Source organism: Pipistrellus hanaki, assembly GCF_964339955.1.
Source record: "Pipistrellus hanaki genome assembly, chromosome: 1".
Taxonomy (NCBI): domain Eukaryota; kingdom Metazoa; phylum Chordata; class Mammalia; order Chiroptera; family Vespertilionidae; genus Pipistrellus; species Pipistrellus hanaki.
The window spans coordinates 99,411,928-99,439,094 of record NC_140503.1 but is presented as its reverse complement, the minus strand read 5'-3'; the positions used below and the strand labels follow the sequence as shown (position 1 = coordinate 99,439,094).

The 27,167-nt window shown below is 43.5% G+C and overlaps 1 protein-coding gene and 1 pseudogene across 11 annotated transcripts in view; both read left to right on the top strand.

Annotated features, from left to right (window-relative positions):
• CD276 (CD276 molecule) overlaps nt 1–17,681 on the top strand; it is an 89,856-nt gene extending 72,175 nt beyond the window's left edge. For 3 of the 10 annotated variants that reach the window (XM_084906218.1, XM_084906226.1, XM_084906222.1), the window contains 3 exons: nt 587–628; nt 1,711–1,746; nt 3,721–5,094. In XM_084906218.1, coding sequence (XP_084762344.1) covers nt 587–628; nt 1,711–1,746; nt 3,721–3,743 — 101 coding nt within the window. In that variant the 3' untranslated portion in view covers nt 3,744–5,094. Of the gene's footprint in view, nt 1–586; nt 629–1,710; nt 1,747–2,599; nt 2,936–3,711; nt 5,095–17,132 lie in introns of those variants that run through there. The other 7 variants (XM_084906225.1, XM_084906221.1, XM_084906223.1 and 4 more) reach the window with 6 other exon arrangements.
• Nucleotides 17,682–23,583: 5,902 nt separating this feature from the next.
• Nucleotides 23,584–26,619, top strand: LOC311633670 (large ribosomal subunit protein uL2-like; annotated as a pseudogene). Its single transcript has one exon. The product of its transcript is annotated as a large ribosomal subunit protein uL2-like (transcript).
• The last annotated feature ends 548 nt before the right edge of the window (nt 26,620–27,167 follow it).

The window sequence follows — 27,167 nt, the reverse complement described above, 5'->3', positions numbered from 1 at the left end:
TGATCTCAGTAGATGGGTGGCTTGATCTTAGTAGGTAAATTGATTCTAGGGAGTGGTGAGTGAGGGAGTGGATATGGATGAGCAGGTGAATTGACCCTGGTGGGTGGTACAGAGGTTAATAGAGGTTTTCTTGGGTAAACATGAAAGTAATGGTGAGAGATAAAAATGACTTGGTGTCAGGAAGGACAGTGAATATGTGAATGGGGAAGGGCTGGTCAGTTGACAGATAACTGATGCTTGTGCAGCAGTGCCTAGGTGGGCTGGTGAAGGATGAGTGGACCAATAGATGGGCGGGTATGCATGTTGGAGGGTGGTGGTTGACCGGATTGGTGGTTGAATGGACAGGTAGATGATGGGTTTAGTGAATTGGTGAAGGTGAGTAGCTGGTCCTTGGCTAGAAGAGTGGCTGGGAGCCCTTTATCCTGCCCCAGGGCTCTTTCTGTGATACTTGCTCTCAAGTTATGACTCTATATCTAATACTTGACCACGGTCAGGCCTACCTCCCATTTACCTGCCTCCTATACCCCCAGGTGGGGAAGTACAATAATGGAAATGGGGCTGAGGAAGTTTCTGTTTGCTCTTACAGGAGCTGAGGACCAGGATGGGGATGGAGAAGGAAATAAGACTGGTAAGTCTAAGCTTATATAGCCTTATTGGCTGAGGAAAGGACACAGGGACAGGAAGAGGTTTTCAGGACCTGGAGGAGCCATATTTACTTGAGGTTGAATGAAGCGTGTCCTGTGAACTGAGGCCTCACCACCCAGGTGAGTCTGGTCTCTGCTCAGCATTAGGCCTACTATCATACCTGGTACCTAGGAAGTGCTCAATACCTTGGAGTCCTGTTACTAGGCAGATAGTGTAATGTAGTGTCATTCTGTATAGAAGTTAAGTAACTCTGGTAACTTCCTCCTTTGGGCTTCAGTTTTTCATCTGTAAATGTCATCCTGCCCTTGCCCTGTTGGCACCCGAAGCTTGTTTTTAGAGCTCTCTGAAGTGACAGGATAGGAAAGATAGGTTTTTGAAGGTCCTAGTGCTGTGGGGACACAAACTGGGAGCCCAGCTTGGGGTGGATGCCAAGGTGCTGGTATCCCATGGCCATGGTGCCCTCATTGCCTTCTGGCTCCTGGGCTGGGAGAGGCAGGTTCCTGCTGAGCCATTTGGGATGATGCCAGTTCTCTCCCCACACGCACAGAACGAAGGGCAAGAAATTGACACCTGGGACTGCTATAAATTACGCCAATTAATTATCTGTCTTTGGTGTCTGTGTGTGGAGACGGCTCTGGGATCAGGCCTCCTTTTTTCATGCTCAGAGGCAGATAGAGTTGAAAGAAGAGAGGGCAGGAGCTGGTAGCTTAGAAATTTGGTCAGTGTCTGTTCCACACAGTTCTGGGGATATCTGGGGACAATCTGCAACCTCTCTGGCTCCTTACTTCACTGTGTTTGTGGAGTAGATACCACATCTCTAGCTTAAGAGGCCAGGTAGTTCTCATTCTATTGATGCAGAAAACTACTGAGGCCTAGAGATGGGAATAACAAGCCACAGAGTGGAGCTATGACTAGGGAGAGCAGCCTAGGCCCCCTTCCTTGGTGCTGATGTTGTCCCCACTCTCCTGCCTCCTTCCAGTTCTTCTATCTCTCCATACCACCCTCTACAACACAACTTTCCACAGTTCCTCCTAACTGTAATATGTGCTTCTTCATTTTTTGCAGTCCTGAGGCCTCTAAAGCACTCTGAAAACAAAGAAGGTAATGACACGTAGTGCTTGAGATTGTGTGTGTCTGTGTACCTGTGTGTAGGAGGCATGGAGGGTTAAGGGGAAGTGATTGCACTTCTTGGTGGTGACCTGCTCCCCAAGAGAGCAGCCTCCACTCCCCTCACACCCCCTAGTAGAGCTGCTGGGACCTTGGTTACTCCACCCTCTGAAGGGTAGGGTCAGACCAAACCTGGGTTTAGCAACCTTGTTACTTGGGTTCTGGCTAGGAAAGAATTCAGAGCCAAGACCCACATGTAAGGGAACATTTATTTAGTAAATCATAGAAGTAAAAAAGTCATTATAGAAGAAATGCATCTAGTAAACAAGTTATAGAGGTAAAGGAAGGGCCCTGGGAGCTTGGGAGTGAGGAAGCAAATGGTAAAGTGCCTGGTGCAGGAAGGGGCAGGGGATGGAGAAGGAAAGGCAAGGAGGGGAGGGGAGAAAAAAAGGGGAAGGAGGAGAGAAAGGCAAGAGCATGTTCCCAGAAGAGAGAATGCACTGGATCCTCTGTCCTAAGGGTTTTAAGGGTGGAGAGTTTAGGGGAGGTCTCAGGGGAAAATCTCAATAGAATGTTCAGCAGCTTTCCAGGTGTCCTTTCAGGGTCTAGGTCTCCACTGATTGATTGGTGGTCAGGGCAGCGGGTCATTATCCAATGCAGCTGGTCCTGAGGTGGGCCGAAGCTGGTTTTGTTGCTTATCTGGGCCTTGAACTGAAATCCAGCTGAGGCCTAGATGTTATCTCTAGGGAGGAAAGGTTAGGGGGCCCAAACCCCATAACCAGCTATATGCTAGGGGAGGAGAGATCACCCTGGGGCAAGGTCTTACTCTACAATTGTCCTTTGCTAGGTGTTACGCCCAGACTTCGTGATCCCCAAGGACCACTAGGGAACCGAGTCTGATGCAATAAACAAAAGAGCCTTTTCCATGCTAGCATGGGCTCTGTCCCACTCACGCCAGCAGCATGGTGGAAGAGAGAGCGAATTTCACCCATCCCGTTGGTGGTGATGTCACTGCCTCGACTAACCCTGATTGGTTGGGTGAGGGCTAGGGTTCAATTACAGAATGGAGGATAACTCCGCCCTGCCCCACAGTGGAGTCAGGAGCCCATTCTTGCCCTGCCCTGCCCTCTCACTAGGCACCACCCTGGTGACCTTCTGTACCTGGCCTATTGTCCTTGCTCTGTGCATGTCTCTGTCTATCACAGATCTGAGTGGCTTCTACCTAGAAAATCAAGGCTGATTGCCAAAGGTATGGAGCCTTAGAGTTTTTTCAAGTCACCTTGGTGTCCCTGTTAAGAATTCCTGGGTGCTCATCCCTGCATTTAGCTTTCCTCTGGGTCCCAGGCTCTGGACTTGCTGGGCAAGCACAGGGGCAGTCCACAGGAGGAGAGCTATTTTCCCAGACAGACAGACTGCCAAAGAATTGGAGAGAGAGGGTGGGTCACACATGACCCTGTCTTCCTTCTAAACTCTCCATTCAGGCCAGGAGTAGAGTGAGGCCAGGACTATGAATCCATGAGGTGCCCTCTACATGGAGACAAGAAGCCAGGGTGAAAAAGGTTTCCCACAGCATGACTGCTAGGGAAATTGGTGTGGAAAAGAAAAGATGGAAAGGGTTTCCTGCTAGCTGACAGAGGCGATGGGAAGGGAAATGTGTGCCAGGCAGAGGGGCAAGTGGGAGGGAAGTGTTTGAGATGAGTGGACCCATGAGGATTGGTGAGGACTAAGCAGTCTCCCTCAGGCGCCCTGGTGGTCTGTCTGATGCCCAACTCTGGTGTTTGTGCTTTTGGGGCCCTGGGACAGCAGGGGACTGGGGACTACTGCTAGCTGGACCTCTGTGGCCACTCCCATACACACTGCCCACACTGAAATATATGACCATGTCCTGGGCTTCTGGCACTCTCCCAAGAGTAGAACTCAGATACTTAAAGCTCCCCCCCTTTTTTTTCTTCCCATCAGGAAATTCAGGTGATGGACCAGAAATAGCCTGACCACAAGAATCAGGAAGCTGCTGCCCTTGCCTTGGGCTCAACTCTTTGCTTGCACTAGAGTCTCTGTGTGAGCCCTGGGCTGGGTCTTACCTGCCCCCAACAGATGGCTCCCATCCTGGCGAATCTACTCATTCTGCAAAGGATGTGATACAAGACCACTTACAGTCTCATTTCTCCATTGGACATGACTCCCAAGTCATCCTGCTGCCTTATTTCTTATGGACACAGACCCCACCAACTTGCTTCTCCAGTGGGTACGCTACATGGACCATCTGGCTGCATTTTTTCTCTAGAGCTTACAACATTCAGACTGACCTTCTGACTTGTTTCTCCAAAGACTTGATATAAAGTCACTTCTCGCCTAGTTTTTCCAGTGGCCCTGATACACTAGCTCTCACTACTCAGACTTCCTCCCACCTATCCTCAGAAGGAGCAATGTAGCCCAGTATTGCCTAGCGGTGTCTAGCAGTGTCTCCTCTTGCTTTCTCCCACACTGGCCCCAAGGCTGGCCTTTCCCTCCTCCACTAAGTGAGCAAACGTCACCTCCCAGGCATGCAGAGGCACAGGTGCACTTTTCTCTTGGGCAGGTCTCTTCCACGGTGCCCTGGTCTGTGCCCTGTGAGCCCTCCTCTGCCTACCACGCCCGTGGGAAGTGTGTGCTGGTCACACTGGGTCCTGGGGATCAGCTTCTGTTCTCTGCTTTTCTGCCTTTTGCTTATTCATTCAAGTAATGTTCACCAAGCACCTTGGGGGTTGGTACTGTGTTAGGTGTGGGGAACCCTCCCTGAGAAGACAAGCTGCTTCTTCAAGGACTTCCCCCTCAGCTGCAACCCTGTGAGGAAATAGTAGATCATGAGAGGGGCTCCTGCTTTGCTCTCTGCTATACCCCTCTGCTGTGCCCCCAGCTGCCTAGGTACCTCACCCCAATCCATCCCTGGTTCTTAGCAGAGTGGCGGGGGTGGGTAGAAACCTGGAGAGAGGGATGAAATCTCTCACTCCAACTGGTGAGAAGCTGATGGTTCCCAAAGTGTCTTTTCAGGGTGAGCAGTGGGCAGTCAGGCAAGACCAAACAGACCCCAAGAACCCAGCAAGGAGGACGCCCAAGGCCTCAGCCAGGGGTACAGCCCCTCCACCCTTCCCCCCACCATGGTGCTATTCTGGTGCTATTTCTTGGCCTCTCTTTGGCCAGCCCCCAGCATCTGGTAGAATGAACTTCTGATGTCCTCCCACTGACATAGCCAGCAGTGGAAGACATGGCGATTTGTAATTTAAATGTGGGACTCTCAGGAATTTCATTAACTGGAGGGTGGAAGGGAGGTACTTGGAGGAAAATAAATGCCTTTGTAGAAAGCTTTTTCTCTGTGAAGTGAATGAAATAGGTCTGGGTCAGGACTCAGCAGGAAGGATTCCTACCTGGACATCACAGCTGGGCCTCCTTTCACCATCCTTACAGCACTCGGTCTTGGGAGCCATATTGCCCCTTCCTGGCCTCAGTTTTCCTCTTGGCGAAGTGAAGTTGGCGGTGTAAAAAGTCAGGCCCTTTGGTTACTCTATGGGGCTCCACTCATTTCTAAAACACCCCCTAAAGAAGACTCTGACCCCAGGTTTGTTTAGGGCTTCTGCTAATACCCCATTTTGCAGATAGGAAAGCTGAGACCTTGTGAGAAGCTGGCACTGGGAAAGGAGTTCTGAGTGCTATTCTTTTAAATAAAATTGTATTATTATTATTGGTTTTGGGAGAGAAAGGGAGAGGGAGAGATGGAAACATCGACGAGAGAGAGAGACATTGATCGACTGTCTCCTGCACACCCTTCACTGGGGATCGAGCCCAAAACCTGCCCTAATAAGGGAATGGAATCAGTGACTTCTTGTTTCATGGGTCGACACTCAACCACTGAGCAACATGACTCAGTGGGCCTAAGCCCGGAGCAAGGTGTTAGCTTCCTTGGGCCTTCTTTTCTTATATGAAAAAGAAGGCCTGAGGTTTTCACCTCTTTCCACCTCCAAAGACTGAGAAGGAGGGGTGAGCATGGCAGGCAAACGCATCCAGATTACCAGGTTCCGGCTGCAGGAGCTTGAAGAATGCACAATGCTCCTTTCCCCTGGAGCATTGAATCTCAGCACTAGCCCGTTGGTCCCAGAACTCCACAGGCCTTGGGGCGGCAGCAGGAGCCAGGGCAGAGGGTCAGGACACTTGAATTTGGTCCTGGCTCTGTTACTAACCTGTGACCAAGTCCTTCATACTTCTGAACCTTAATTTTCTTATCTATTAAGTAGGGGGGATGAGTTCTGTTCTGAAAAGGATGTGACATTCTTGCTAACTGGAGCACTTGTTATAAAGTAGGTGGTCCTGGGAATGAGAGGGTCACCTTGCTTGAAGTCCCACCACTGGTTTAGAACCAAAAGGTCCATGAGAGTCTCTGCCTTTGCTTCCCCCTTCTACCACCTTGGGTTTGCTCATATTACGGGGCTTCAACCCCATCTATAAGGTGGGATGACAGTAGTTCATTTCATAAGATTGTTATGAGTGCTCTACAGGCAGTGAGTAAGGAGACACTGCAAACTATAAAGTACTGGGCACATAGGAGGGCTTACGTTTTCTCTCCTGCAGTCAAGGTTGCACACTGTTGCTCCCTAGGTGATTTTGTGGCCCAGAACAAACTGACTGGATCAGTTTGTCCATATGTAAAACAGGTATGATTACCAGTGCTTTTCCTTCCTAACAGTGCGGTTAAGGCTTAGAGATGACACTATATTAAGTGCTTCTAGGAGTGACCTAGCAGGTAACAGACTTGCCTGTGGGGAAGAGGGGCTGAGGAAGATGGCCACTAAGTTCTCTGTGACAAGTACCCAGACAGCACTATTTTTAACTGCCCTTTCTGGGCAAAGCTCCACCTCTTGCATTTTAATGGAGAAATAATTCTCACAGTGCGTCAAGCTGTAGCCTGCAGGTGTCACATCCATATTAAAAAGGGGACAGAGCAAGGGTTCATTTGCCTGGCTTGAGTTGTGGCTGGAATTCAACTCCAGGACCATTTGTAACCAAGGCTGTGAAGACCAATTAGTATATCTGACCACTCCGAGGGACAAGACTGGTAGAAGTGAAATCAGCATGGCCAGGGGCATTGAATCACCCAGTCTTTCTCTATCTGCCTCTTTCCTCCAGAATGCTCTGCTTCTGTTCACAGGCATTAATGGTGCTTTCCAAGGGCTCTGTTCAGGGACAGGCCTGTGACTTTGCTCATCCCAGAAGGCAGTTGTTGAGTAGGATGCTGATCCTTGTGGGCCAATGAGCAGAGACCTTGGCTGATCTGAGTGGGGCAATGTCAGCATATCCTGTTGCAAAGCCCAAGTATTAAACTAAGATATGGAGCCAAAGTTTACCCCAAGTAGCCAAACCCCAAGCCTCCAAGGGCAGGGAACCCACAGAGAAGCTGGAGGCTGACATGAAGTGAGGAGGCAGAATGGATGGGGGTGGGGAGCAGCAGATCCAAATGCAAACAAAAGAGAAATGTATAAAATGCTCGCCTTCACTTCCGTCCCCCACTCAGAGGGAAGCACTATTAAGGATTTGCTGTTCTTCCAGACTTTCCCCCAGGTTACACATTTACAAAAATGAAGTCAGACATATTATTCTGCAACTTTTTGTTGTTTTTTCTTTACCAAAGTCAGTTCTTCTGTTTCTTTACTTTTTAAACAAGGTGTAACATATATCTAGTGTTTAAAAGACACTAGTCCTCAGTGTATAGCCCCATGAATTTTCACACAAGTATCTCTACCCATGCAACCATCATCCAGTCAAGATATAAAACACTTTTAGAATCCAGAAACTTCCCCAGAGCCCCTTTGTTATGGAAAGAGCCAAGGTCTGAGAAAATCTGATGGGGTATTACGTGTGGATTTCGAAGAAATAACTCGGAGGCCTAGCTGTGAAAGACACAGGTTTACTACTGGCGGTGCCCTGAGTCTCTGCAGCACAGGGTTCGCAGCGAGTGTAGGAAACAAGACAAACTGCACAGGAGCCCAGGCTTGCACACAGCTGTGGGAGATCTGAACGCTAGCTGATTCTCTACAGTTGTTCATAGCCCAGGCTCTCATCTACCGTAGAAGCAGTTTCTCTTTGGCAGTTTCTTGACTGAGGAGCTGGCCACGCTCCCAAGGTCTGTTCTAGTTTGCTTACTGATGGTCTTCATCATATTTCCACAGGGTGGGAGGGGGAATTGGAGCTTGAGAAGGGGCAGGGTCATGTTCTCACATACCACACATGCTTCCCAGTCAGTGGCCCCACCAAAGATATTATTCTGGCTGTTTTCACCATAGATTCACTGTGCTTGTTCTTTAACTTCATATAAATGGACTCCTATAGTTTCCTTTTTTAGAGTGCTCTGCTTCTGGCTAGAGCCCCTGGTTAGCAATGATCTCAACCATCAGGACCAGGAAAAAACCACTGGATTAATGGGATCCAGAGCTGTATCTGGAATAGTATATTCTATTTTGTGTCTAGCTTCTTGCAAAGAATTCCTCATCCTATGATATTTAAATTGTTATATATTATCTCCTAGTACTACTGTTCTGGAATATATTTTGCAAGTTTCTATATCTAGTTTGGATATAAACAATGTGGACTTGTGCTAGAGTTTCTACAGTATGGAGCCCAATAAGTGGAAACTTGGGGTCACAGGCCTGTGCATTTTAAATGTTGATAGAGTTACCAATTGTTTGGACTACCTTTATAGCCAGTCCCTGTGGCAGCAAGAACCTGCAAGCAAAGAACATTTAGGCCACCAGCAAAACCAATTCTAGACAAGGCAGGAAGGCTGCTGGGAATTCCCACCCTAGCTGGTCGGGGGACCTGAGGGGTGGAACCTTAACTCAGCAGTGGATGGTGGATGTGATCATCTCTTCCTTTCCAACCTACCCTGGATGCTTTCCCCTTCAACATCTGCCTTGGGGCAGTGGCTGCCTCAGTTCCCTGGAAGCTATCTTCACATTTCTGGGACCCCAGTCCTGGAGATGAGTGTGTGTGCCTCCTGCTGGATGAAGTGGTCTGAGCGTGTGCTGGGGCTGGGCTGAGCCCTGCATCCTTCACTTGGAACACCTGACCATAGTGGATGGAGGCAGTTCATCAGCACCTCACTGCGTATAGGTGCCTCAGGGCAAGTTAAATCTGCTCTTGTGTCTGAGGATGTTCCTAACCTGCCATTTGGTACCACGAGCTCCAGGTAATTATGATGACACTATTTCACCGTTAATGAGGTGGTGCTTGTTAGAGCATAGGAAACCCTGGGTCTCATGGGACAAACAGTGCCTATGGCTTTTCCCAGCATCTGAGCAGCAAAATAGCCCCCTCGCCTCAACTTCCTCAGCTGATTTGATTTCCACTCTCATTCTCTGGACATGTTTGTTACATCACTGTCATTTTAGAGTGAGGCCCTGGCATGGATTGTAATATTTCAGGTCATAATAGAGCAGTCTCTTAACTCCTTGATCCTGAGTGTTATGCTCCTAGTGATAATGCTCTGGATCCCATTAATCCAGTGGTTTTTAACCTTGGCTGCACATTAGAATCACTTAGGAGACTTTTAAGAATAGAGGTCCCTAGAAGTTCTGGTGTAGTTGGTTGAGATCATTGCTAAAGATTTTATGTGCACACACCAGGGGCTCTAGCCAGCCTTACAAGTTAATGTTAAATAAGATTCAGAGGACAACCTTGAGGAAAGACCTTTGAGACCAAGCACCTGAGATAAGCCAGCTGTTCTAAATGATCTCTGAATCAGACCAAGAGGTGTTTGTTTTCTCACTAAAGGATGCACAGAAAATACAGGTGCAAGAAAGATTGAGGGACAAGATCATGGTTAGATTGGAGAAGGGGGGTGAGCTTTCCCTATGTTATAAGGCCCAGGAGATAGCAGGAACCCTGAGTCTCATCCCTTGGTCAGACCAAGTACCCAGGGTCTGGTGGAGTGAGGAAGATGGCATGGACAATGGCTCAGTCCTTTTCTGTTCAGTATGGGAAATGAGGGGCCATTACCCTCCTTTTCTCTTTGTGTCTCTCTCTCTTGTCACCCACAGTCCTCCAGATGTGCACATCCATGTGACTGGTTCTGGCTCCCTCCCACCCTCCTTCTAGCACCATGTTCTCCATGAGGTGAGGACTATCTGTCCTCCTGACAGTACTCAGTCTGTGTGTGGGGGCCAGACTAAGAAAAACAGCTTTCATACTCTTTCTGCTTTATTCCTTCCCTGTCTCAAATTTGCTTCTGCTCCAAGATGTCCTGGGGCCTCTACTGTGCTGTAGACCTGCCACATCCAGAGTGATCAGAGCAGAGCCTCTCTCCTCTACCACTACCCCCATTGACCTGTAGTGTCTCTGGCCTCTAGTCCTTCCTCAGGCTCAAATTTTATCTAGCCAGGATTTACCTACCTAGTCCCATAATTCACAGGGTTCTGGCAGGATGGACGGACATGGGTTTCTGCCAGCCACTGAACTGACATTTTGCCTCATTTGCTAAGATAATTTAGTGTAATTTGCTGCTAACAAATGATTGCACTGCTTCTTGTTTTTCTAGCTTTCATAATTGCTTTGAAGTCTATGTGCTCATGATGGCAGTTTGAGCAAATATTCTGGAAACCCACAGCTGGCCAGGTTGCAGAGGGAGCTCAGCCTCTTTGCGTGACCATGCCAAGGGCCTTGGTGACCCAAGAGCCTTGACTGGAGTGCTGATTGCATGGGTGTCTCTCTCCATGCTGTCCTGAGTGTCCCCTGCCTGCTGCAGCAAAGAAGATCTGGGTCATCCCCAAAAGAGAATGTGCTAGCAGCCAGGGATTCTGGCCCCCAGGTGTTTGTGGAACAGGTTCTGAACTACTGGGAGAGGGGTCATTCTGCTCTGTTGGTAGGATGGATTATGAGGGAGAAGGGGAGAGATATGACCTGTGGAGGGCAGACATTGCATTGATCATATTCAATCTTGGTCAGAAGCTTTTGCTCATGCTCTTCCCTTCATGGATCTGCCCTCTTTATCCTCTGCCCAGGCAAATCCTACACATGTCCTCCCATGTATCACTCTGGTCTCTAACTGCACCTAGTATTTTACAGCCATGACAAGGCACTGGCTCCTTCACTGTTCTCTGGGAGTTTATCTCCTCTGCAGAGCAGGTCTGCATTTGTTCCCTGCCAGCCCAGTGCAAGCAGGGAAGTACCCAAATCACATTCACCAACCTCTAAATGGAAGACCAGGCTGAAGATTATTTCTGCACTACCCTCTGAAAACAAGGTTTCCCGGCAAGTGACTAATGAAAATGAGGCTGTCAAAGGTACTTAACCTATTTAAAGCACTAAACTATTTTTGAAAATCTCTTAGAAGTCCTCATTTACCCATAAATAATTGATATGGTAATTACAAGTCATTATTTATGTTTACCAGAAGATTCTCTAAGCCTTGTTTGTCCACTGCCCTGTGCTCTGTGTGGGAGACACTTCCTGCTAACCCTTGGGGAGATGAATGCTCTGAGACCTTATAGGTAAGCACCTGTAAAATAGGGACAAAAGTCATGCCCCCTTCCCTGGTTCATTGGGCTGGAAAGAGGTCACCAAGAGGATGGAGGCTCTGTGGGGCCACCCCATCTGCATTTAGGATGCAGGGTAACCCAAGAGGCCTGGCTAGGGTGCCGATTGTCTTGGTGTCCTCCTCCATGCTCAGGATACAATTTATAACCCATCAAATCGGTCTGAGCAGATAGCATCAAGCCTAGCCCAGATGCTGGAGGCTGAGGACAATAGTTAGCATAATAAATGTGAGAAGTTCATCAGAAGGCTGATGGATATCTTCAGCATAGCTGAAGATCTGCATATTATTACCTGTGGTGGGGTGCTTCTCCTTTTTTTGCATCCCATATAGAAAGGGAGAAGGACAGGTTCCTGAGTGGAGGAGCTGGGGATTAAAAAATAAAAGAAAGATAGAGACAAGAGGCAGAAATAGATCCATAAGCTGGGTGCTGGGTGGATGCTGTCACTCTGATGGAGGGACAGTCAACACCCACCACAGACAACACAGCACATTTATTGATTTCCAGAGGGGGGTTTAAGGTCAAAGAAGTTTTGGGTGTGCCCAGGTCCTATTCATTCCCTCATTCCTGGGATTTAGCTTATCAATACCTGGGTAAGTCAAGGTCCTATTCATTCCTCATTCCAAGCACAAGAATAAAGATAAGAAATCAGTACTGATAACAGTCTCCAACTTTTTGGGAGGCTGTTTCTGGGGGACAGCCATGCCAGTCACCTTGGACTCAGCTGACATTAATTTAAAGGTCATCCATGTTCATTCCCAAGGGGCACTCTATAATTACCTTCTGTCAAACAGCTGGGGGAAATTCCTCTAACATGACGGTCCTTTATTGTTTACCAAACCTTACCTTTGATATGTATATCTGCTTTGCTAAAAGGAAAAGTCTGTCTATATAAAAGCCTAAGTGGCTGTTTCATCTGAAACAACAGAATGGATGAGCGAACAGGCTGTGTGGGGCAGGGGAGTTAGTGAGGGGCGACCAAATGACTGAGTAGCAGGCTGTGTGGGCCAGTTGGGGGTGACAAGGCTGCCAAGCAGGGGGGAGGGGGTGTGTGTGAGAGATGACCAAATGACCAAGCAGCAAGCTGCATGGGGCGACTAGGCCCATACTGGTGTGTGTGTGTGTAAGTTTGGAGTGATCAGGCCAGCAGGGGGCGGGGGCAGTGAGGGTTGACCAGGCACGGCAGAGGAGGGCAGTAAGGCCAGCAGTGGGCCAGTTAGGAGTGACCAGGCCAGTGGGGTGAGGACAGTTGGGGGCAACCAGACTGGCATGGGGGGGTCACTAAGGGGTGACCAGGCAAGTGGGGGGAGGGAAGTTAGGGATAACCAGGCCAGCAGGGGGGAAGGAGTTGGGGGCAGGGGTGCAATTGGGGGTGACCAGATCATCAGGGGGGCAGTTAGGGGCAATCGGGTAGATAGGTGAGCAGTTAGTATCCAGTGGTCCCAGATTGTGAGAGGAATGTCTGACTGCCAGTTTAGTCCTGATCCCCAGGATTAGACTAAACTGGCAGTCGGACATCCCCTGAGGGGTCCCAGATTGGAGAGGGTGCAGGCTGGGCTGAGGGGACCCCTCTCCGTGCACAAATTTTGTGAACTGGACCTCTAGTGTGTTAATAAAAAGCCATGGGTCCCAAGATTTGGGGAGCTTAGTCACTGGCTCCCCCAAAATGCCTTCCAAATTTATATTTCTTGTCTAGTCTCTATTCATTTATGCAGAGACCTCCAGATTCCTGAACCCTAGCTGTAGAAAGACTGTGGCATTTATGGCGCCTCAACAAGGGACATCAAGAGAAGAAGATTATTCACCTGGGTAAAGGTGGGAATCATTGGTAAAGGTGGGAGTCATTGAAAATTTAGTGGTGAGATTTACTGTGATTAAAGCTCATACCAGCTTTGGAATTTGTGATCCAAAGAGGGCGTGGAAGTCTTTTTCAAGCCAGGCCATAATGGGGAAGAATTTGCTTAAAAGGCAAAATTATAAAGAAATTAAAATGTCAAAAGGTATTCTTAAATCAGGCTCAAGGAAAAAGAGTGCCCTTGTTATATTTAACTATGTGGGATCTTATTCAAATTGCAAAATGCCTAATTCGTATTGGGGATCAAAAGTCTGTAAAAATTAAAAAGGCCTCAGATATCAGCTTCTATTGTGGAGTGACTTGGCAGCTAGAAAGGGTGAACCTGTCAGCTTCCTCACAGAGGAACTCTGATGCTTTGTTTAAAAATTATCATATGATGCCTTGGGACAGGCAGAGTTTAGCTAAAATAATTTTAAGGGGTAGTCAATCCTATGGAGAGAAATCTCTGGGAAAAGAACTGTGATATATTAAGTCTTGTCTATATGTTTATTGATCTGTCCTTTTTATTTGGCTTACTGTTTTTATTGTTAGTTTATTAAGCATGCCTTAATTTAATTGGGGAAAGAAATCTGGATGGCCAGCTTATTTACTGAATATCCCCAGAGCAAATAAAATGTCGGGGTGGGAGACATGTAGTGATCCTGTAAAATGGACACCCACCCCAAGAGTGCTATTAAAAGGTCTCAGGTTCTTTATTTCCTGGTTTGTCATTTAAAATCTTGCAGACTTTAGGAATGCATCTGGGATTTCTGTATTTGTAAAGAGAGAAAGCTGGCTTAAGACAAAAGTGTGCTCTGTCCAATCTTAAATGGGTTTTGGGATAAGTTTAAATCTCTTTATGGATAATATAGGATAAACCCAAGACTGTTTATCTCAAAAAAAAAAAAAGAAAAAAAAAAAAAAAGAAAGAAAGGAAGAAAAGAAAAGAAAAGAAAATGTGGCAAAAATGACCCAAAATGGGGGTGGGGTGGGGATAGGCTGAGTTTGGGCAATAAGATTGGTATTTCCATAATAGAGGGCAGTTCTTGAATATTAATGGACCACATCCCAAAGTTAACTTTAAGGCCATTGAAAGTCAGTAAGTTATCTGTTACAGAATTTGCCAAAAAAAATGCCATAGATAATAATTACTAGCTTTAAAATCTCAAAATTATTAAAATGTGGGTAAATATATATAGCTAAGATGAAGGATTTGTAGTGAATCTTTTCAGTAATAATTATAGGTATATTGGTAGTGGGGATTCACTCCATGTTGAAGGAGGGTGCTGATCCTGCAGCAGCAACCTCTAAGGAAAGAATGTGACAATTTTATATTTAAATAGCTCCAGGTTTGCTTCCAAAGTCATTAGCAACTTAAAACTTTGGAGTTTACTGAATTAAGTAATAAAAAACTTATTAAATATCTAGTTATTTTGAAATGACAAAATAGTTAAATATTAATCTGAGTTTCCCTGATATGAAAAATCTAGAGGATAGAATTGAATTTATTAATTGCATGTGTCTTGCATTTTATTTAAAACATATTCTTATAAATGTCAGGTTATTGCTATTCTAAGAAATGCTAAGTATTTAACTTGCCAGCTAAACTTTAAGGCTTCTGAGAGTTTAAAGTTCAAATTAAGTTAGGAGAAATTATATAGTGTGATAACAAAATGAATAAAGTATAGAAATTTATTTTTGAGAAAAGAATTCTTATATTTTCTCTGGAGAAATCAGTAGTTTAAAATAATATATTATAGTCTTTATTTGTGGTAAAATTTCCACCTAGAGCCCTAGCTAGTTTGGCTCAATGGGTAGAACATTGGCCTGTGGACTGAAGGGTCCCAGGTTTGATTCCAATCAAGGGCACATGCCTGTGTTGCAGGCTCGGTCCCCAGTAGGGGGCGTGTAGGAGGCAGCCAATCAATGATTCTCTCTCATCATGGATGTTTCTCTCTCTCTCTCTCTCTTTCTCTTTCTCTCCTTTCCTCTCTAAAAATCAATAAAATATATATTTTTAAAAAATTCAACCTAGAGTATAATCTTTTATATGGTCTAATTAATAAAGAGGATTAAGTCTGTGGTCTCAACCAAATTTTTAATATAAAATTCAGTTTATATTTAATTGATATATTTTAGAATAATTATAAAAAGGATATAATATAATCTTTGGAATATATATATTTGATGGCCTTTCCAAGTTAAATTTCAAGACTTTAACCAAGAAATGACTTTGTAACATTCTATGGGCCCTGGAGTGATTCAAGGATTTATTCTCTCTTAAAAGAAATACTTAAAAAATAAATTAGGCTGATCAAATACACTTGAAATCACATGGAAAGCTTTATCAAATAAAAATTAATAAATATATTTTACTTACATACATATATTTTACATGTTATAAAGATTTCAACCTTTAGGGGAGGGTAAGACAAAAGTTGCTAAATATTTTTTAAGATTCAGCAGTGAAATTTTAAAGCCCTCAGGCAGCCTGCTTTCCAAATAGGCTGGGGGATGGAACTTCATCTGTACTTCATAGGTCAAATGTATTAGTTTTCTTACTTTACTTTTTCAATAAAGATACCTACTTTAATTACTTAATAAATTAGCTTTTTAAAATATAATTAAGGTCTCATATAATTTCAGTTATATGAGAAGCCAATATTTTTATAAGCAATTGACTTTAACAAAGGTCAACATAAAAATTTGCATACAGCCAGTCCTCTGAAATAGTTCCTGAGACCACCCGTAATCCCTCTGTGTATACAAATGAGCACCAGTCAAAAAGAATGCTGTTTAAAAGTAAATTTTAAGCTTAATAAAAAGGAGAAAATTTGAAATCTCTTATGCTAATATTTATAGGGTAAACTGAAGGTTATTATTCAAGCATTAAATCTGATCATTAATAAAGTCACCATAAGTAAAGAGAGTCACTTAAAATTTAGGCATGGTTGCCGAAACCATTTTGGCTCAGTGGTAGAGCATCGGTCTGCAGACTGAAAGGTCCCAGGTTCGATTCTGGTCAAGGGCATGTACATTGTTGCGGGCACATCCCTGGTAAGGGGGTGTGCAAGAGGCAGCTGGTCGATGTTTCTCTCTCATTGATGTTTCTAGCTCTCTATCTCTCTCCCTTCCTCTCTGCAAAATATCAACAAAATATATTTTTAAAAAAATTTAGGCATGGCAGTATGAGCCAGCATCTGAAAAGCAACTAAGTTTGTTGCTCAGTTTAAAAAAAAGGGAGAAAAAAGGCTAAAAGAAGAAACTTCCTAAATGTGGTCTAGAAATTACTCTGGGAGGAAATAAAAGCAAATGCCCTTCAAATATATAGAAAGCTATAATTAAAAGTCAATGTATTAGGCCTCAAAACTAAAAGTAAATAATTTGTGTTTTTGCCTCCCTAAATAAAGCTTATGTGGATATGCTCAAATACTAGTAGCAGAAATTCAATTAGTGTTGTTTACTGTCCACACCGAAGGACAAATAAAATTAGAAAATGAGCCTTATTTTAGATTGATTTAAATTGGCAAATTGAAATAAATGAATATTCAGGAGAACTTAGTTATACTAGGCAGGAACCTATTCCTGGAGCATTACCTATTTTTTACTGATGTTTCATCTCATAGTAAAAGCTGCTTATCATACAATAAATTCAGACCAGTCATATTTCTGTACCAATAATTGAATTAAAAGCTATCAAGACTGCATGGCAGGATTTCCAAAAGCCTCTTGATATTATTTAAAACCAAAAAAGGGGAGGGGGGAGTGGAGTAATCTCCTGTAAGTAAATTACATCAAGCCTTAATTACTTTAAATTTTTTCACTTAAACATTTTTTGATTTGTAATGCTGATATCAGACCACCCATGATGTCAGAATAAGTCAAAAGAAAATGGTTTAGCAAAAATGAAAAGACCCCAAGAGTCTAGTTTATAGAAGGATTCCTTTATTAACCTTAGGTTGAAAATATGCCTATATATTCCCTCCAAGCCCATATGGATTCCTGAAACAATGGATCCGAGAGAGGAACTGTCCAGACTACTCCAGCCACAGATGGCGGTGGCCCCAAGCAACACACTGACAAGACAGAAAATAAACAGTTCAGAGATGGGGGATGGTAAAGACAACTTGCCATGCTATGCATCACTGAAGGTTTCCCAGGAACAAGTCAAAGAAGGTTGGACATGTATTGCCATTGCTCACTGTTTGTCCACCATCCAGGTCTAGAGTATCATTGCTGTCACATCACAGGGGACAGTGATTGGGAAGGGGAAACCATAAAAGAACTGTTGGACAGTAATGGAGAAGGGAAGTCATAAAAACTGACAGTGATTGAAAAGGGAACTCAAAGAACTGTGGCCCAGAAAGGAATTTACTACAGACTGATTCCTTTGATGCCTGGTAGCAATTTAAAAGGACATAAAAGAACTCAATACTTTCCATTGAATTTAAAAATCTTAAAAGGACCCAAGCTCTGCAAATGGGGAATTCTTGTTAAATTTATTAAATAAAAATGGAAATTTGCTGGGGAATAAGGACAGTAATTAGCATAATAAATGCAAGAAGTTCATCAGAAGGCTGATTTATTATTACCTGCTGCCAAACAGATGAGGGCAATTCCTCTAACATGATGATCCTTTATTGTTTACCAAACCTTACCTTTGATATGTATATCTGCTTTGCTAAAGGGTAAAACATATCAATAAAAAGCCATGGGTCTGGAGATTTGGGGAGCTTAGTCACTAGAGCTAAACTTTTGTCTGGCTCCCCCAAAATGCCTTCCAAATTTATATTTCTTGTCTAGTCTCCACTTATGCACAGCCCTTCTCTAGACTCCTGAACCCTAGTTGTGGAAAGACTGTGATACCCAGACAAAGCAGAGAGATTTTCCCTGAGAAATAGAGAGGGGATAGGCAGCAAGACCGGGTGTTTGGGGGTGGGGTGGGTTGGATAGAGATAGGGTTGGAAGGATGGTTCATTGCTCAGAGGGTGATGGCAATAGAGAAGCTCCAGGCACATGAGGAAGCAGCCATGGACCCTGGGTGCTAGCAGAACACAGCAATGTCATCCTGTAACCTGTGGATTGATTCTGTTTTCTCAGGGTTTAATTGGCTTGTTGGCTTTGGCTTGTGGAAGAGAAAAGCTCTTTCCAAGGAGAGGCACTGAGTTAGAGACAGCCATAGTGCCTCCCTCCAAGTCCCACTCCCATCAGAGGGAAGATGGTGCAGCAGACATATGCCTTTCTTACCCCTCCCAGTCCCTGAACAGGCTCTGCCTGCTTGATGGAGTAGGGTGGGGTGAGGCAGGCCAAGATGCTCATGGAAATGTCTATCTGGCTCTGGGTATGTGCTGTGGCCCTGCTGTTCCTGATATGACATGGCCTTGTATGGTTATGAGTGGGAGAGAGGGAGTGGCAAGGAGAGCAAAAGACAGCATCCACACATTTAGAAACATCAGCCTCTTCTCCACTGTATCATTGAGCTCAGAGAAGGGGAAGAACTGGGTGCAGTTGAGAGCAAAGCTCAGAGGAAGACCCAGAAAGCCCCTTCTCTAGCTCAGTGCCATGGCCATAGGTCTCTGTTATATAAACTCTATGGGGTTCAATTCAAGGCATCTGCTCAGCCTCCTCCTGTAAGGGGTCGTGCAGCCTAATAATGTGGGGTTTTCCTTTTTGCAGACACCCCCTCCCCAGCACCAGCCCTCTGAAGGAGTGAAAGTAATTATGGTGGTGGTAGCCCTGCAGCAGAGACCTTACAGGACTCCTCTCCTCTAAACCTCAGCAGCCTTCTCTCTGTCCCTGTGGTTTTCCTAATAACCACCTTTAAACTATGAAGGCAACTTCAATGAAGCAGTACAACATTGCTTTAAAATGACTTTCTTTTTCTAATAGGCAACTTTGGCATGAGCGCTGATTCCCAAGCTCCTCAGGGCTAGCCCACAAGGTGAAGCCCCAGGTTGGGCACTCAGGCTCTCCCTTAATGAGCTAAGCAATGGGATCCCTTCCCTCTCTGCAGGAGAGGGCAGGCCTAGTGCCAGGTGAGGAGGTGTGACAAATGGGCAGAACTCAATGACTGAATTCTCAGAAAAGGGGTCAAGGGAGTGAGGAGACTGGTTGAGGCTCTGGAATAACTTACAAGGAAGGAGTGTGTTCTATTTCACACTGGGACCTCTCTGGACCACAGTATGTGAGGTGAGGATGCTCCAGGAGCAGCTATATCTCAGAAGCATGAAGTATGAGGAGGCTCTGAATCTAGAGTCTAGAAAGCCCAGATGACCTTGGTTCAGAGTTTGGGCCATGTGTCCTTGTGGTCCTGTGTGGGTATCAGAAACACCACCTTTTACAATTCTATAAGACACCATTCCCATGGTGCATTCTTGGGAGTTGTGCTGAGGGGCCATATTACATGGAATGGGTTGTAAATAGTATCCTTGGAGATGTGCAGTGGTCCTTGAAGTGAAGGAAGTTCAGATAGGACTGGGAAGGGGCAGAAGAAGACAAGGATACATGGCTGGTCAGCAGGTTGTCTTGGAAGGCTTCTGAGGCAGCCTCTTGAGGCTGCAAGCAGTTGGGAGTTGGGGTGTTCAGAAGCTGGTGTATTTAAGTAGGCCGGCTTGTCTGAAGCTTCATGGGGACTTAGAATGTGCCAACTTTATGGGGCAAAGGCACTTGATTAAGCAAAAATTCTCTTAACTGACATCTCACAATGTCCCATCTAACACTTGAACAATGTAATTACTTCGCGAACAAGTTATCACTGTGGGTGGTGCTCCAGTGGACTGATGGAAGAGCTACAAGGTTATTTCACTTGAACCTTCCTTTATGAAAAAGTATGAAATCTTCCCTCAGCCCTGCAATGTTGCCTCTGAATTAGAAAGCAAACAAGGCAAAACAAAACAGAGTGAGTGTTTTGGCACTTCCATCAGAGGTCCCACCTCAAAGAGAAAGAGGGTCAGGTTTCTTCTCTTCCAGAAGACACACCCTCCTTTGGGAAAGAATTTGGGAGTCATGGCCCATACTCTGAGTCTGGAGAGAAATTAAATCCTAGGGCAAAGGATAGCTATTAACTCACTGCATACTGATTGACTGCCTGAGAAACCCCTGGAAGCACATTAACTACTGTATTCCTGCTCTCAGGGGGCTTACAATCCACTTGAACACACAGCTATGCCAGGAAAAAAGTCTTGATGCAATAATGAAGGTGAAGGGAAAGTATATTTAAGACTCAGCAGGGGCAGAAAGGAAGGGATGGCATGATGGGAGATGAAGGTGGACGGGGGAGTTGGTTATCAGAGGAATCAGACTCATCTACCTGCAGGAGGTATAGCAAATGAAAGAGGGCCAGGGTGGCCTATGGGTGAGAGAGGTACTGGGGACTGGTAAGCACCACACCTGGAGGACCCCAGCTTTTCACCTCCTGCCACTTATTTTCTGCTGGGATTTCAGCCCACTGTTCTGAGATCTAATGATTTAAAAAATGTGTTTTTTTTTTTCCTTTTATTGAATTTATTGCAGTAACATTGGTTAACAAAATTACACAGGTTTCAAAAGACTGGAACATTTTGGCTGGCAGGACAGCAGTGAGGAATAGTGTATAGTGAAGGAGTTAAAGGGGATTGTGTGGATGTTTGGGGTGTGTTTGTGTGCATGTGAGTGAAGGACAGTTAGATCATGTAAGACTTTTGGGGCTAGTGAATGGGGTTCACCTCGCTGGGCAGTTTCTGCTACTGCTGTGATCACTCCCAGGGCATCCAGCTCTGCCACAGAGGCTGTGCCATACTGAAGGGGAGAACTGCTGTGACTGGGGGCCCAGCCTCACCACCACTAAGGGTGCCTTCAGACACTACCTGGGACCTTACGGCCATTCTGGCCCAGGACCTGCTGCCTCAGCTGTTGACCCACAGATACTGGGACTCCAGCCTCCCCAGCCATGGGCTCCTGTGAGTTCCAGAGCACACTCTCCTTCTGCTTCCCCAGTGCTGAGCCACTACCAAGCCAGATGCATCAACCCCAGGAGCTGCAACTGCACAACCCACTACCAAGACAACCACTTTGACCCTGAGCCTGGTGACTGTACAAGCTGCCATCAAGCCCCATGCATTGACCCTGGAGCCACCAAGCTTGCATCAACCCCAGGCCTAGTGACTGTGCAACTCACTATCAAGCCTGCTGCTGCAGTCACAGACCCTTCAATGAGAGCAAAAATGGGGAAACAAAGAAACAACACACAAAGAAAAGAAGAAATCACCAGGAAAGGAAGTAAATGAAATGGATGCATGCAACATTTCAGAAAAAGAATTCATAATAAGGGTCCTATAATTCATAAACCAGATGGATGAGAAAATCAACAACTTATGTAAGAATCAAGAGAAAATAAAAAGGGTGTTATAGCTACAATATAAAACACTATGGGAGGTTTCAACAGTAGACTAGAAGAAGCAGAGGACTGAATTAGTGAATTAGAAGACAGGGTAATAAAATACACCCAATTTGAACTGCAATTGGAGGGGGAAAAAATGAAAAGGCAGGAGGAGAGCCTAAGGGAAACGAAGTAATATATGTATATTAGGGTTGAACAACAAAAAGAGGAACAAGGAGTAGATAACCTATTTGAAGAAATAATGACAGAAAACTTCCCAGATTAGGGGAAGAAAGTCACACAAGTACAGATTCCCAAACAAGATGGACCCAAAAAGACCCACACCCAGACACGTTGTAATTACATTGGGAAACATTAATGACAAAGAGAGAATCTTAATCTTAAAGGCTGCAAAAGAGATATAGAGTTATGTATAAGGGATCTCCCATTAGATTATCAAATGATTTCTCAACAGAAACAAATCAGGACAGAAATGAATGGAAGAAAGTATACAAAGTGATGGAAAACAATGGTCTGAATCCAAGAATATTCTATCCAGCAAGGCTATCATTCAAAACTGAATGGGAAATTAGGAGCTTCACAGACAGAAAATAAAAAATAAAAAAATAAAAAAATAAGGGAGTTTATCACTAACAAGCCAGCAATGCAAGAAATGCAAATGTTGTAAAAAGAAGAAATAAAAAAGGAAGAAGAAATATAGGCAAAAATAATGGCTACAAACAAGTACCTATTGATAATAACCTTAATTGTAAATGCACTAAATGCTCTAATCAAAAGACATCAAGTGGCTGAATGGATAAGAAAACATGACTCAAATATATGTTTTGTATAGGAAACCCAACTCAGAACAAGGGACTCACATAGACTGAAAGTGAAGAGATGAAAAATATCTTTCAGGTAAATGAAAAAAACAAAAACAAAAAAAACACAACTGGGGTTGCAATACTTATATCTGACAAATTAGACCTCAAAGTGAAGGCCATAACAAGAGATAAAGAAGGCCATTTTATAATATTAATGTGATTGATACTTGAGGATAGAACTCTGATAAACATATATGCACCCAATGCAGGAGCACCAAATACATACAAAAACTTCTGGAAGATACCAAGGGAGAGCTCATCAGCAATACAGTTATAATAGAGGATTTTAATATCCCACTTGCATCATTGGAAAAATCCTCTAAACAAAAAATAAGCAAAGAAAAACAGCAATCCTAAATGACTCACTAGATCAGGTGGACTTAATTGACATCTTCTGAACATTTCATCCCAAAGCTACGGAATATATATTCTTAAGTGCACATGGGACATTTTCAAAGATAGACCACATATTGGGTCACAGAAAACATATCTCCAAATTAAAAAAGATTGAAATCATATCAAGCATTTTCTTAGACCACAATGGAATACTATTAGAAATCAACTACAATAAAAATATGTAAACACTTGGAGGCTGAATAGCATGCTACTAAACAATGATTGGGTTATCAAAGAGGTCAAAGAAGAAATTAAAAACCTTCTGGAAACGATTGACAATGAAAACACAGCAATCCAAAATCCATGAGACACAGTGAAAACAGTCCTGAAAGGGAAGTTCATAACATTACTGGCCTACCTCAAAAAACAAAACCAAATCAAACCAAGGAAAATTGCTAATAAAATATCTTACTCTACAACTTAAAGAACTAAAAAGAGAGCAAAAAGAAAATCCCAGAGTGAGCAGAAGGAAGGAAATAGTAAAGATTAGAGCAGAAATAAATGACAGAGACAAAAAATAAATAATACAAAAGATCAAAGAAACCATGATCTAGTTCTTTGAAAGGGTAAATAAGATTGATGAACCTCTAGCCAGGCTCACCAAGAAGCAAAGATAGAGGACCCAAATAAACAAAATCAGAAATGATAGAGGTGAAATAGCAACAGACCCCACAGAAATACAAAGGATTGTATATATATATATATATATATATATATATATATATATATATATATATATTTATTTATTTATCATATATATATTTATCATATATATAATGAACAACTAACTCTGTTCCAACAAACTAGACAATCCAGAAGAAATAGACATATTCCTAGAAAAAAATGAACTTCCTAAACTCAATCAGGAAGAATAAAAAATTCTCAATAGGCCAATAACTATGGGGGAAATTGAAGAGGTAATCAAAAAACTTCAGGCAAGCTGAAACTAGTTTGGCTCAGTGGATAGAGCATCAGCCTGCAGTCTGAAAGGTCCCAGGTTCAATTCCAGTCAAGGACATGTACCTTACTTGCAGGTACATCCTTGGTAGGGGTTGTGCCGGAGGCAACTGGTCGATGTTTCTCTTTCACTGATGTTTCTGGCTATCTCTGTCCCTTCCTCTATGTAAAAAATCAAATATATATTCAGGCAAATGAAAGCCTGGGCCAGATGGCTTCACATACAGGGGTATTTTACCAGTCAAAGAAGAACTAAAACATATCCTCCTTAGACTATTCCAAAAAATTCAAAAGGAAGGAACACTTCCAAGCTCCTTCTATGAAGCCAGCATTACCCTAATCCAAAAGCCAGATAAAGATGCTACAAAGAAAGAGAACTACAGGTCAATATCCTCATGAACACATATGCCAGAACCTTCAACAAAATTCCAGCAAATTGGATTCAACATTACATTAGAAAAATAATACATCATGATCAAATGGAATTCATTCTTGGGGTGGAAGGACGGTACAATATCTGCAAATCAATAAACATGATACATCACATAAAGGAACAGAGATAAAAATCACATAGTCATATCAATGGATTCAGAAAAAGCATTTGACAAAATCCAACACCCTTACTTGATAAAAACTCTCAGCAAAGTGGGAATAGAATGATCATACCTCAACATAATAAAAGCCTTATATGACAAACCTACAGCCAACATCATACTCAATGGGCATCATACTCATTTCCCCTAAGAACAGGAACAAGACAGGGTGCCCACTTTCACCATTCCTATTCGACATTGTACTGGAAGTGTTAGCCATAGTGATTAGATAAGAAGAAGAAATAAAAAGCATCCAAATTGGAAAAAGAAATAAAACTGTCATTATTTGAAGATAATGATATTGTACATAGAAAACCCTAAGGTTTTAATAAATTAATTTAATAAATTAATTTGGCAATGTAGCAAGATACAAAATTAACACCCAGAAATCTATGGCATTTTTATACATCAATAGTGAACTTACAGAAAGAGAGATTAAAAAGACAATCCCGATCCTCTTTCCGCCACGCTAGGCAGAAGACTACCGCCATGGGCCGCGTGATTCATGGGCAGAGAAAAGGCTCTGGCTCCATGTTCCGTGTGCACGAGAAACACCGCAAGGGCTCGTTTCCACACCGTGGACTTCGCAGAGTGACACAGCTACATCAAGGGCATCGTGAAGGATATCATCCATGACCCAGGCCGGGGCGCACCCCTGGCCAAGGTACTCTTCCAGGATCCCTACCCTTTTAAGGAGTGGACGGAGTTATTCATTGCCGCCAAAGGCATCCACACAGGCCAGTTCGTGTACTATGGCAAGAAGGCTTAGCTGAACATTGACAATGTGCTCCCGGTGGGCACCATGCCTGAGTGCACCATCGTGTGTTGCCTGGAGGAGAAGCCTGGTGATTGGGGCAAGTTAGCCCGGGTCTCTGGGAATTATGATACGATCATCTCCCACTACCATGAGACCAAAAAGACGCGAGTGAAGTTGCCCTCGGGCTCCAAGAAAGTAATTTCCTCTGCCAACAGAGCTGTGGTAGGTGTGGTGGCTGGAGGTGGCCGTATTGCCAAGCCCATCCTGGAGGCTGGATGTGCCTACCACAAGTATAAAGCAAAGAGAAATTGCTGACCACGTGTGAGGGGTGTGGCCATGAACCCTGTAGAGCATCCATTTGGAGGTGGCAACCACCAGCACATGGGCAAACCTTCCACCACCCACAGAGATGCCCCTGCTGGCCAAAAAGTGGGTCTCATTGCCTCTTGCCAGACTGGGCATCTATGGGGAACCAAGACTATACAAGAGAAAGAGAACTAGGGCTCAATAAAGTTTGTTTTCCTGCTACAGAAAAAGAAAAAAGGAAAAAAAAAAGAAAAGAAAATCCCATTTCTCATTGCAACAAAAAAAATTAAGATACCCAGGAATAAACTTAACTAAGGAGGTAAAAGATCTACATGCAGAAAGCTACAGGACATTGAAAAAAGACATAGGGGAAGACATAAACAAATGAATAATATACCATGTTCATAGATTGATAGAATCAACATCATTAAAATGTGCATACTACTCAAAAACAATCTATAGATTCAATGCACTCCCCATTAAATACCAATGCCATATTTCACAGACCTAGAATAAGCTCTCAAAAAATTGATATGGAATAAAAAAAGGACCTTGAATAGCTGCAGAAATCCTGAGAAAGAAGAACAAATTAGGAGGGCTCTCAACTTATGTTACAAATCCACTCACTGTCCTCAAAACTGCCTGGTACTAGTACAAGAACAGACATATAGACCAATGGAACAGAACAGAGAACCCAGAAATCAACACAAACCACACAAATAATAAATCAATACTTGCCAAAAGAGAAAAGAGAATACAATGGAGTCAAGACAGTCTCTTCAATAAATGATGTTGGGAAAATTGGACAGATACATGCAAAAAATAAATAAACTAGACCACCAACTTACACCACACACAAAAGCAAACTCAAAATATTTAAAGGACTTAAACCTAAGACAGGAAACTATAAAAATCTTAGAAGAATCCACAGGCAGCAAAATATCAGACATATGTCGTAGCAATATATTTACTGATACAGCTTCTAGGGCAGGGCAATGGAAACTAAAGAGAAAATAAACAAATGGAACTACATTAAAATAAAAAGCTTCTGCACAGCAAAAGAAACCATCAACAAAACAACAACAACAAAAAACCCACTGCATGGGAGAACATATTTGCCAATGTTATCTCTGTGTCTATTCAGATCCTTTATTAATTTCTTAATTGAATTTTTTGTGTGTGTTGAGTTTGATAAGTTCTTCTAAATTTTGGATATTAAGTTCTTATCAGATGTATGGGCGAATATGTTCTCCTATTCAGTGGATAGTCTTTTCATTTTGTTGATGATTTTTTTTGCTGTTCACAAACTTTTTTTTTGATATAGTTTCATTTGTTTAGATTTTCTTTTGTTTCCCTTACCTGAGGAGATATATCAGAAAAAAATATTGCTACAAGAAATGACTGAGATTTTACTGCCTGTTTTCTTCTAGGACTTTTATGATTTGGAGTGTAACATTTAAGTCCTTAATCCATTTAGAGTTTATTCTTGTGTATGGTGTCAGAAAGTGATCTAGTATCAGTTTTTGCATGATCAATCCAATACCATTTACTGAATACACTATCTTTAGTCCATTGTATGTTTTTTGCTTCCTTTGTCAAATATTAATTGATTATAAAGGCAGGAGTTTATTTCTGGCTCTCTATTCTGATCTATAGGTATGTTTTACGCCAGTATCATGATGTTTTGATTACTATGGCCCTGTAGTATAGTTTGGTGTAGTATAGTATGATTCACCCAAATTTGTTCTTTTTTCTCAAGATTGATGTGGCTATTT